This window comes from Battus philenor, unplaced genomic scaffold (genome assembly GCF_028537555.1).
Source record: "Battus philenor isolate CCGP_79_NKW_IND1 unplaced genomic scaffold, ilBatPhil1.0.hap1 SCAF_2, whole genome shotgun sequence".
Taxonomy (NCBI): domain Eukaryota; kingdom Metazoa; phylum Arthropoda; class Insecta; order Lepidoptera; family Papilionidae; genus Battus; species Battus philenor.
In genome coordinates, this window is record NW_027181682.1 from 5,539,387 (window position 1) to 5,551,666 (window position 12,280).

The window sequence follows — 12,280 nt, forward strand, 5'->3', positions numbered from 1 at the left end:
AACAAAAGAAATATCCATTGTATAATTTTCTACGATTTTTTTCTGAATCGAAATCTATGTAGCGATAGATTTAAGTTAGCTTTTTAGTGATTAAGCTTCATCACGTACTATTAACAACTGGTTTATCGAGTTGGCCATACTCATTGAGTTGACGTTCAACAGCGAGTACTGGAACTAACATCGAAGTTGAGTGGCCTATAATAGTCTGAAAATAGAGTTGCCTACCAGTAAATTCAGGCCACCTTGGACATTGCTATGAGTCACATTCAAAAAATTTTGCACGATTATTTGGACGTTTTATGTTAAATATTATGGAAACTTCATATGTTATCAAAACCTTAAAAAAGAAGTCACATTGATTAACACTGTGAATTTATGTTGGAAATCGGTGAAAATGACTCAAACGCTGTATTTGATGATCCAAGAGGCAGTTGCTTTTAGAAGAATTGCCTATGAAAATAAAAAAAAGAAAAAGCGTACTAGAAAAGTAGATCACTTCGTTCTTTGATTGGATAGGTATGCTTAAAATTTTAAGAGATTTTTCAACACAAAACATCATTTTTTTATTTCAAACTTGTTTAATTTTTAGTATTCTAAAAACTGTCAGTATTACGTCTTGTATAATAGATCTTATCGCATGATTTTGTCTGAATAGATTTTTAACACCTTCTATCTATTTATGGGAACGTATAATCAATAGTTACCCCTTCTCGTCATCATCATTTCGTCCGTAGTATGTAATGTCCACAGCTGGACAAAGGCCACCCCCATAGATTTCTAAAGAGATCGGTTGGAAGCGGCCTGCATCCAGCGTCTCCTTTGGTGGACCTCTGTGGTTTCCACTTCAAAACCAAATTTTTTAAGCAACTTAATATAAATTCCATGAATCGTAAATGCACAAATGTTTATTTTTTTTAAATCCAATCAATTACGACTGTAAGGTATACAAATAAAAAAAAACTACGAAATGATTCTATATTTTCTTTCTCGAATGATATTTAATTACGTCGTTAGAGGATAAATTCAATGAAATATTTTAAATCCATATAAATCTAAAGCGGAAAATAGTTCATATAAATAGAATTATTAATTAAATTAAGAGGCGGCACATTATATTATTAATAATTTAATATTTTACAATACATTGATGGCATTTAATATTTTATTTTTTCCACATTCTATATGGAATTACTATTGATTTTATTTTATTTACAATGAAAGGTGAATTAATACTTCGTTTATTTTTCGAATAAACATCGCCAAATTTTTTGTCAACGTTTAGTAAACAACGGATTTGCAGGGGCATGATTTTGAACAACTGCTTAACTTGCTTGTCATGTCCTCAACCCTTAAAACAGAATTATATTACAACTTCGCAAATTCAAAACTTTTAACGTTAAATGAAAACTGAATTAAAAAATGTTTACTTGTCTTACTTTTCGCAATAATAAACTTCTCCTTAAACAAATTATAACTAAGTACCAAGATTTCTTAATTACTTCACTACGGGCTTCGTCGCTAGCAACATGTATTTTAAAACTACAATAATTTTCCTGTTTTGTGTATTATTCACTGCAGTGTTCTCTTTAGACCTATGTGAAAACCATAAAAATTGTGATAAATGCATAGCCGATTCAAATAATTGTGTTTGGTGTGCTAAGGTGATAATAGACAATGAGTAGTTTTAATTGTGTTCCCGTATTTGGTTATGTACTTATTTTTAATGTTTTCTTTAATTCATTTGTAGGACGATTGGAAGGGATTTCGATGCAAGTCCATTTATGAAGAGGATTGGTGTCCAAATTTTAGAATAAATCCGTCAAATATAGTTAATAAAACTTACGATCGTTCGTTTAGTTCAGATTTGGGTAAAACGGTGCAAATAAGGCCACAAGGATATAAAATAAAACTACGTATTGGACAACAGATTAATTTCCAATTCTCATACGAAGCGGCTAAAGATTATCCCGTAGATATTTATTTTTTGGTAGACGCTTCTAATTCTATGGAAGTAATTAAAAAACAAACAGCAAATCAAAGTAAACATATTTATTACACACTGAGTAATCTAACAAGTAATGTATTTTTAGGATTGGGTACTTTCATTGACAAGAACGCACTACCTTTTACAACGTAAGTAATATCAATAATAAAACAAAAGTAACAATATGTTCAATCACAGATATTTAATGCTGTTTACAATAATAGTCAACGTTGAAATACGCTTCTGTATTAATTCCGATATATCATTAAGAATATACAGAAACTACTATGAAACATCTTCGCGTCCAAAATCCCTTAGTGCCGTACGACGTACGTGTGCGACCAATATGTGTAACCAGCGATAGTTTGCATTCTGATTCCTCGTTATGGGCCTCATTGACAAACTCGCAGTCACTTAGAATTTCTCTATGAAATCGAATCAAGAGTTAGGTGATCTGTTGCCGAACAAAAGTAATCAATATACTGGCACTGAGCTGGCCACAAAGTTAACGGTTGCTGGGGCTTAAAGGTTCTATTCTAAAGAGGTGCACCACAGTGTGGACAGCCTATCTAGTTAAGGTCGTCGGGAGACGCTGAAAGCAGGCTGTTACAAATCGGTTCTATTACAAATCTGTGGGCAGGCCTGTAAACAACACAGAACGCCTTAAGGCTGAAATCATTAAGATGAATACAGAGGCCTTTGCATTTATTTAGATACGCTTAGAATTAGATTGGTGAACATAAACATAAAGGTTTTTAACCAATTTTCAGATCAGTAGATAGCAAATTAACTTATTCATTCAAACACCATCTTAGTTTAACGAAAAGCTATGAAAACTTTAAGGAAACTCTTGAAAATGTAACAATGGGACAGAATTATGACGAACCAGAGGGAGGACTCGAAGCGCTCGCACAGGTAATGGTGTGCAAAGAAGAAATAGGATGGAGAAGTCAATCTAGGAAAATTGTTGTTCTTCTCACTGATGGTTCGTACCATGCGGCTGGTGATGGAAAATCAGCAGGCATTATAAAGCCATACGATGGAAAATGTTATACAAAAAACGGTGTATATTTAAACGATGTGATAATGGATTATCCTTCAGTAGGTATTATAAACAAATTAGCAAGAGATGAACAGATAACTGTAGTTTTTGCAGTGAGCACCACACAACAGGTCGTTTATAAAAAACTGAGCACTGCCATACGTGATTCGTGGAGCACAACTTATGGCAATGCTGATATGGCGGAAATTCTAAAAGATATTTACGAGGTAATTATCCATCGAGTAAATAATTACATTTGTACAAGTAGTCTATATGATTTTATTCTTAAATAACTAGAGTTGTTATGCGCTAAACGTTCGCTATTTTATAAAAATTGAAAATTTCTCAGCGTAGTATCTCAACACGTAAGTAAAGTTAAATCATTAAAATTTTAGGTTGTCTAGGAAGGTAATGGCACAAACTTACTCGAAAGTAAAAGAAACTACTTGAAAGAAGATAATTTCCTAGTAGCCTTTTTTATATTTCCAACCCTCCGCCAGACATTTGGAACTGTCAAGTCTGCCTAAGTCGCCATAAGTCAAACCACGTAGTCTTTTATCTTTGTGAGCATTCGCTGAGAAACTTTCAGCTTTTGTAAAATAACGAAGATTTGGCGCTAATAAGCTCACAGGGGTGTGATTTATAGATAAAAATGTACTTGTTCCTTCTATATTTGTATTTAAGAATTGTATCTAAGAAGCCAAATAAGCAAAAACTTAGGTTTATCTAGATTGTAAACAAATACTGTTGCTAATAATTTTTCTAAACATAATTGACAATTTCTTCAAAATTTCTTATAGAAAATAACCCAGAAAATAAAATTAGAAGTAAAATCCGCGTATCGTAAAAAAATTGAAATAAAGTTCGATCCAGACTGCTTAGAAGAACAAGGCAATGAATGTCTTGTGAAAAAAGGGATGCAAACTGATTTCAATGGTACAATAAAACTATTGGACTTTGTGAAAGAAGATAATATCTTAGTTGACGTTTTAATTGGAGGAATAAAAGAAAAATTGACGCTCGACATAGATATTATTAACAAATGTAACTGTGAAACTACAGTGAATGCCTCGATATGCAATTATTTTGGTAAACGAAGATGTGGAGTCTGTGAATGTACTCCTGGAAGGTAGGTAAATTAATTAATATAGCTTAGCTTTTAACAATTAGTTCATTCGAGTATTGGATTACGGGATATTAGGTTGACCGGTAAAGAAATGTTATAAAGCATTAAGAACGCCAGTACACGAGTTGTCAAAACAATCTAATATATAAAATTCTCGTGTCACGGTGTTCGAACTTGAACTCCTCTGAAACGGCTTGACTGATTATTACCAAATTTAATATGCGTATTCAGTAGGTCTGAGAATCGGCTACTATCTATTTTCTTTACCCCTAAGTGATAAAGGTTGTTCACACTTTTAAAAAAAATATTTTTTTTAACGAAATTTTTTTTTATGATACAGCATACAAGAATACATACAACCATAAATTTTCACCCCTCTACGATCAACCCTTATTTTTTATTTGTAAATTAAAATATCAATTTTTTTTGCAAAACAACGTTTGCGGGATCAGCCAGTAAATAAATAAATTTTGTTAATATCTACAATTAGTTCATAAAATATGTTAAAAAATATAGAAAACCGTAAAAATAGTAATATTTCATGATTCTAACGACAACCGACAAGAGATAATTTTATACAGCTGCATTTGATATCTAATCAAAAATTAATGACATCCTTTATGTCGCAATGATAAAATGATAGTCATTCACGCAATGGAGAACTAAATTCCGATTTCTGTTTATATTAAAAGTAAAACTGTTTAACTATTCAGGTATGGAGACGAGTGTGAATGTACCGCCACCGGTGGCACTGGAGCAAAGGGTAACAGTTCCTGTATTGCACCAGGACAGTCAGAAGTTTGTAGCGGACAGGGATTCTGTCATTGCGGCAGCTGCAACTGTAGAGATAGGTATTTAAATTTATCGCCCTATTTTAGATATAGGTGTATTAGAGATAGGTGCTCACTGCAAGCCTTCTCCCAAAGATCGCCATGATGGCCGGGCTTGCGCTGCCCGCATCTAGCTACTTCCCACAAACTTGGCTATCATCGATCCATTGGGAAGTCTTCCCACACCGTCTGTTCAGGATACTGTCTTTTCTCTCAGAGAGACATAGACAGTTTTACTGGCAATTCTCAGTTTCACAATAATGTTACTATTATACTATTTTTCTCCACGTCGTGAGTAAGATTTTTAACTAACTATTGTACTTTGTGTTCTGTAGATATAGCGGTCGCTACTGCGAATGCAATCAGAATATGTGTCCATTAGACGCCAGTGGTACGACCTGCAGTGGACACGGGAACTGTGTTTGTGGTGTATGTACTTGCACTTCTACCGACTGGACCGGTGAAGCCTGCGAATGTTTCAAGCCTAAAACACCGTGTGTCATCGACAGCAAGGTACGCGCTGATAGAAAGCGAAACAGTAATTTATAGATAATATTAAAGACGGGGTTATTTAGCCATTTACGTAATATTCGTGAAATTAAAGGAGTTGCGAGTAGTTTTGTACTCTTTTTATTATTATAGATTTATTATTAAATTATATTTTATGTTTCTCAGTAAGAACATTTCGAATCACAATGAAAGCGTGAATGTATATGAAGGTCTTTCAATAATTAAATATTATATCGATCAGACATCGCATCTACGTTCACTCATCATGTCGATTTATGTTATTTTTTAATACATTTTCGCACAATTGCTAAAATGTATATTAAATTTTCACATATCATGTCACAGACTTTCAGCATTAACCTCATAAAATCAGCCAGTGGTAATTCGCATGATCGGCGTATCAACGGAATTTCTTAAAATGACGTGATAAGTTAATTTAGTCAACAATAACATTTATATCAGTTAGAAAATAAGATTCTTGTACAAAAACCGACACCTGAAAGAGACACGTAGCAAATAATGTATAAAAATATGTTTCAGGTGTGTAACAATCGCGGTAAATGCGATTGCGGTGCTTGCAAATGCGATCCAACCTCTCAGTGGGACGCGAGGTTCTTCCAGGATAAATTCTGCAGAGTCATGCCCTGTCCGGACTGCCACAACCGTCAATGTGAACTCCTAAAGAGCTGTGGAATATGTCATCACTCCAACAGAGTCAATTGTACGGACTGCGACGCTGCTATAAAGGTTAATGTAACGCAAACATTGAATGATGTCGACACTACTAATAGCCAATGGAACGTCTGCCATTTTGAAGTAAATCAGATCTGCTATTCGCGTTACATGTACAGATACAACGATAAGGACTACAGTATTGAATTAGTAGTACAAACTGATGTGGACTGCGCTGAAAGTTATTACAGTAAGTAATTGTTTATGAGTTTTTTGTTCATTTAATGCTAGTAAAATTACTGGGTAACAGTTTAAATGCAAACTAACATGTTATATTTTTAATACAACCGAAATTTAGAACCTTATTACAAAACCGAAAAAAATTATAAGTCAATATTTTTAACATTATATATTTTTTATAATATCTGAAAAGTAGATACTTTGTTAAATTGCTAAGTGGCATGGCCTGTCTCTAAGGTAGTATAACACAGAGATGTCTACGCTTGTAAACCAGAGACAAGTAATGTATGCAATGTTCATATTTCCACTCAAATTGCTTTTTACCATCAATCAGTCCATAAAGCCTTCACCTTAATGACTAAAGAACTTGTTGGTCTTTCAATCCAATGGAACACCTAATGTAACCCGTGAGCCGAAGCACAGAAACGGCAAGGGAAGTTTAAGTGGTTGTTGAGCTGGTCACATAGCATGCAGAACAGTTAGCCGCTGGGGCCCGTAGCGTCTGGAGCGGAGACAACCTGCCAGCATTCGCAACGTAGGACAACCATCCACAAAGTGGACAGACACTCTTGTTAATATCGTCGGAAGACGTTGGATACAGGTCGCTTCCAACCATTCCTATTCGGAATCTATGGGTCAGAGGCCGGCTGGACGGCCTACAGGTAATATGTTAATAATGATGATGATGACTCAGGATTTTACAACCATAAGCGCACTAAAATTGTAAATGCCAAAAGGTAAACAGCACTTGCCAATACAAATAAAAATATGTATTTATATTTTGACTGCATGTGAACTATGAAGATATTATACTAGAAATAATTACCGCATTTTAAATTAAGTCTGTGAACCGTAAACCAAGTATACATAACAGATTTATGATTTCAGTGTTCGGCGGCACATTTTTATTGGCATTAATTCTAATTGGTACCGCTACGGTTGTGGGGTGGAAACTTCTTATGGACGCCAGGGATCGACGCGAGTACAAGCAATTTAAGAAACAACAACTTGAAGATATGTCGGAAACGCGGCCTAACCCTTGCTTTAAGTCCCCAACAATGACGTTCTCTAATCCCGCGTTCAGAAAAGGGTCCATATTTAGACCAAATTAAACTAGGAAGAAATAGAAAATCACGTGATGACATATACAAAAAGACAAAACATTTATTTCTATTCTATTATGAATAATCGATCTCTTGACGTAGTATTCATAGAAAATTTAATTCTTTAAATATTTTTATTATCATAGTCGTTTTTAATAATAAAACTGATCTGGTAGTATAGCAATCCCATGGAAAACCAATTTCTTTGTTAAAAAACTACTTCGAGAATGTAAATCTTTTGTCTAATTTTAAATTATACGCTTTATCTTATATCTTAATATAAAATAACCAAAAGTTTAAATAAATAAATTATTATTTAGGTTAATTCAATAATTAAAATTGTTATTCTATAAATATAAATTGCGCCTGATAAAAAAAATAGCAAACAATAGCTTAAAAACAAATTTAGCTCTGTTTAAAAGGTTTATTAATTTCTTTATCAAATTAATTATTTTTTTTTAACGTATAAAGTGCAAATAATAAGACGTGGGGGCGACGTAGCATCGATAGTTTTATACTCTAGATGGAGTGATATTAAAGATTTCATTAGCTAAGTAATTTGTACAGCAAGATAGGAAAAACCAGAAATTAGTTGTAGTGATGCCTTTTATTTGAACTTAATAATTTTTCTTACGTTTTTTTTGTCTTACGTATTTTTACGGTTACATACAAAAATAATTTTGAATTTCTGAAACTTCTTGCAGAACCGCACTGCATTTTAAAATTAACGACAAAACAGTTTATGTGCAAAACATAAACTCAAAATATTATTTTTCTGCCATCTATCGGAAGTTATCAGACTTAAATCTAATTTGTAATACATTTTAATATGTAGAGAGAACAGTACTAACGCTATCTCGTTTTAGTGAGCAAGTGTTTTAAGCTCCATTTACACTGCACAAAGTTTAGTTATTCAATTCATTATATATTAATGTTTTCACGGATTAATCAAAAGTAAACGTATTATCCTTGGAATCATTTTAATCGTCTTAAGAATTGATTACAACAATTATAAAATATATGTTCGTGCTACACTCTGACAACGCGAATACGCAAAGGATGTAATTTAAAAGAATATTAATTCAAAGATTAGTATCCATTATCAAATAGTATTATTTTGCAATCTCTTAAGACGATTTTCAATACTACCACTAAATTATTTGTATCATTGCAACCTTGTTATTCTAAAATTATATTAAGTTTTCTTATGTCTTGAACTAAAATATATTAAAGCGTGATAATTTAATAATCGTTGCTATAATAAAAAAAAATTGTGCTAAAATATTTAGCGTGCCTTTTATTCCTTAATTATAAAAGGTATCAGTACGTTTTAATATTCACTTGTTCAGTATAAATGTCCTTCAATTTATTTCCTCGATGCACTGTTGCACACACACTAAAGATAAGATAAATCATGTACACAATGTGCCTGTATAAATGCAATGTTAGTTCCTGCGACAATAGATGGCGCTATTACTAGTCCAAAACGGTTTTTCCTAAAAAACTCCTTGTAAATATTCATATAAAATCTAATTCACGTTGTAAATAAATTGTTACATTAATATGTAATTTTCTAAATAAAAAAATAAATGCAATAGTCTTCCGTGATTGAAATATTTAAGAAAAAGGTACAAACGCATAAAACACGATTGCAAAGTTTCTTCAATCCTTAGTATAAATACAATCGGCCGCGTTATGCAAGGGAGGGTCCGTTTCTACTCAGTAAGACAGTTACTCGGAGCAGAAGCTGTGCTAATTTCTGTACCTCGTATTAAAACAATACCGTGCCTAAGGTTGAGTTATTGTTGAGATTATCGGACGATTCGTCGTCATCACTGGTGTCGATTGGGGGGCCTCTTGAAGCTTTAATAGTGGATATGGGGGTGGCCCTTAAGGTAAACGTGGCGTTCGCCATCAGAAACTCGAAACCGCCTCGGCTACATCAAAAGGGGTTGCTACAAACTGTAAAGGTTTCCAACTTGCACCCGCATATGGATTGATGATTGGCTTGGCAGGTTTAGACGGTCCCGGCTGGAACTACCCCGACTGCCTTGTACAGGGCGGAGGATGGGTATTGGGACGGCCGAGAGACCCCGAAAAAGTGCATATCGCAAAATCGATTCTTCGAATCCAAAGGGTGAATAACCCTTAACACAACTGCAGTAGATACCTTGACTCTCTTTTTTACATTAAATATCAATCTATGATGAAGGATCTTGCAAATATTTAAATTACAACATTAAAAATAAAACCCATGGGCAAACTGAATTTTATTATTATTTTTGGGTGTTCATAAAAAAATTGATCAAACCTAAAATCCGTTTATATTAACATGGTAAATATGATGTCATTTATTGAAGCAAATAAAGACATTACTTGTTGTAAATTGTGCTATACTTAATTGATATTCTAGCAATTTTTATTAAGTTTACAGTCCTATAGAATTTTATAAACTTTTGTTATGTGGTCATTGCTAGCTTGCATAAATTAATAGGTAATTATGAATACACATAGAGCTTGATCGGCAATTTCCGACGTGGAAAGAAGTAAAAAAGATTTTTTTGGGAAATTTTTAGTTACTCTAAAACTGATGACTGCTGATTTTACTTGCGGATAAATTTTTAATCAACAACAGCTCACCTGCATCTATGAACAGTATTTAATTTTGAAGTAGTTGCCAATGATAAAAGCAAAAATATAAATAAATTGTTAGTCTAAATAACATGATCATGACTAACAACTTCCCCGATTTTTTTTTGTTTTTGTTTAATAGGCTTTTGCATAAATGTTTTAAATTTAAACAACGTAAAACGCTATTAAAAATGTTACTTTGTTTACTTTAGAACAATATCACTACGTGTTAATAACATAAGTAAATTAAAAGTGAATTTGATACAAAATTACATCAAACCCACTACTTATAACAAGGACAGCCTGTCTCGTAGATAAAATCATATTTAAAAATTTACTGTAAGCACAATAAATAGTGCGTTAGATAGTAGTACTGAAAGTTAAAGAATAAAGAAATAGGAAGACAAAATAAATTGTAATGTTGACTTTTTTGTAACCTTACCCAAGTTCAATACGATAAAATATCAGATTCTCAATCGTTTAGTAAGCCACGCCTGCTTACTGTCGTCGCAGCAGCTGTAAATCGTGTCAATGTAATGCAGTGCGTCGCGTCTAACCGTACCGGACGCAAATAACTTACGTCCTTGTCGTGTTTATCTTTTTTATTTTGAATCTTTAAATACACGTGACATTTATTGAGAATATGTTGATTCATGAAAAGCATCTTTTATTTCATATTATTATCATTTTACCCGTTAATAACTACGAAAATGTTTGTCTATATCAATAACAGTTATAAACAAATCGTCATTGTGAAACTTCAAATTATTGTTTTAACCAATTTGTTTTAATATTATAATTTAATGATTCATGCACTAGTAATTTTACACAAAAAATTGCCTAGTGAATTATTCATAACAGTCAAAAGCACTTGATAGATTTGTTTTATTATTCACATTTGTAATAACATATTTGTCTAAAAGAAAATGCGATATTAAAAAAGTGAGATTAATTTACAAGAACACGCATACTACATCGATCCAACAGAAAATTGTAAAAAAGGTATTAGGCCTTTTCACATTTGTCTGTCAACATATTTTTTGTACTTTAACTGATGGGTGAGGCGTTCACCAAATGATAATAAGCACTGGTAATTAAAATATAACATTGACTAGAATTATAAAATATCTGTAGCGCGTCCATACTTTTGAGAAATGAAACGGTCTCATTAACATTGAAACTTCAATAGCTGTGTTAGCAAAAAATGCTTGAATAATATCGCAAAAAAAAAGTTTACTGTTATTTTTTAGCAGGGGTCGGCACCAGTAGAGGATAAATATCTCTTACTTGTCGTTTCTTCTCTTCATTATGTATTTTATTTTTATAATAACTATATTTTTTGATTACATATGCATTATAATTAAAATTCACAACACAGGTCTTAAATAACATAGATTATTACTAGAAAATTCATAAATTAAGAACCCTAACCCCGAAATTACAATATCACCCGTCATTTCAAAATACGACTACGATGCTTTGAAACGTCACCGGTAAAACAACATTAACTAACCCAAATTTTAAATATGAGGAATTAGAACAGTCATTTAAAAACTTTACTTAAAAATACATCAAACAATTTACTTAGGTACATAATACATAACAATATCAGAAAATACGAGTTCAATAATAAAAGTATTTGCATTGACAGTTCACTTTTATTAAAATATCTGACTGGTAAAACCAAATTAATTATTACGACTTTAATATTTTAACAGTAACCTTTAAATTTTATATAGATTTTAGATTATTTCTAAAAATTGCAAACTGAAAAATAAAATAAAAATCAATATTTATGAAGATATTAATAAAAGTATTTGTGTTGACTATTTACTTTCATTTAAATATGTCGTCGGCAAAAACGTAACTGACTTATACGCTAACTTTTTATTAAAGAAATAATAACAATTAATAATAAAAATTATTAATTTAAAAATGAAATAAAAAATATGTACATAGTTTAGAATGCATTGTTATAAACGAAAATATTTGTGAGTATCTCAGTAAGAGTAACTGCTTTGGAAGTTTATTTTATTAAAAATATATCTTTTAGTTACATAAATGTCGCGAACTTCATCTAAAATATGATTTCCGCGAATTTTCCATCGAGCTCGCGATGATTCATAGTCAACCATCTGATCA

The 12,280-nt window shown here is 32.2% G+C and overlaps 1 protein-coding gene across 1 annotated transcript; it reads left to right on the forward strand.

Moving 5' to 3' along the window:
• The first annotated feature begins 1,526 nt into the window (after positions 1-1,526).
• LOC137922170 (integrin beta-PS-like) lies at positions 1,527-7,687 on the forward strand. Its single transcript, XM_068765074.1, has 8 exons — positions 1,527-1,661; positions 1,748-2,133; positions 2,755-3,253; positions 3,827-4,155; positions 4,866-5,003; positions 5,318-5,495; positions 6,033-6,414; positions 7,293-7,687. The coding sequence occupies exons 1-8, from the start codon at positions 1,527-1,529 to the stop codon at positions 7,514-7,516; spliced, it is 2,271 nt and encodes a 756-aa protein (XP_068621175.1). The 3' UTR covers positions 7,517-7,687.
• The last annotated feature ends 4,593 nt before the right edge of the window (positions 7,688-12,280 follow it).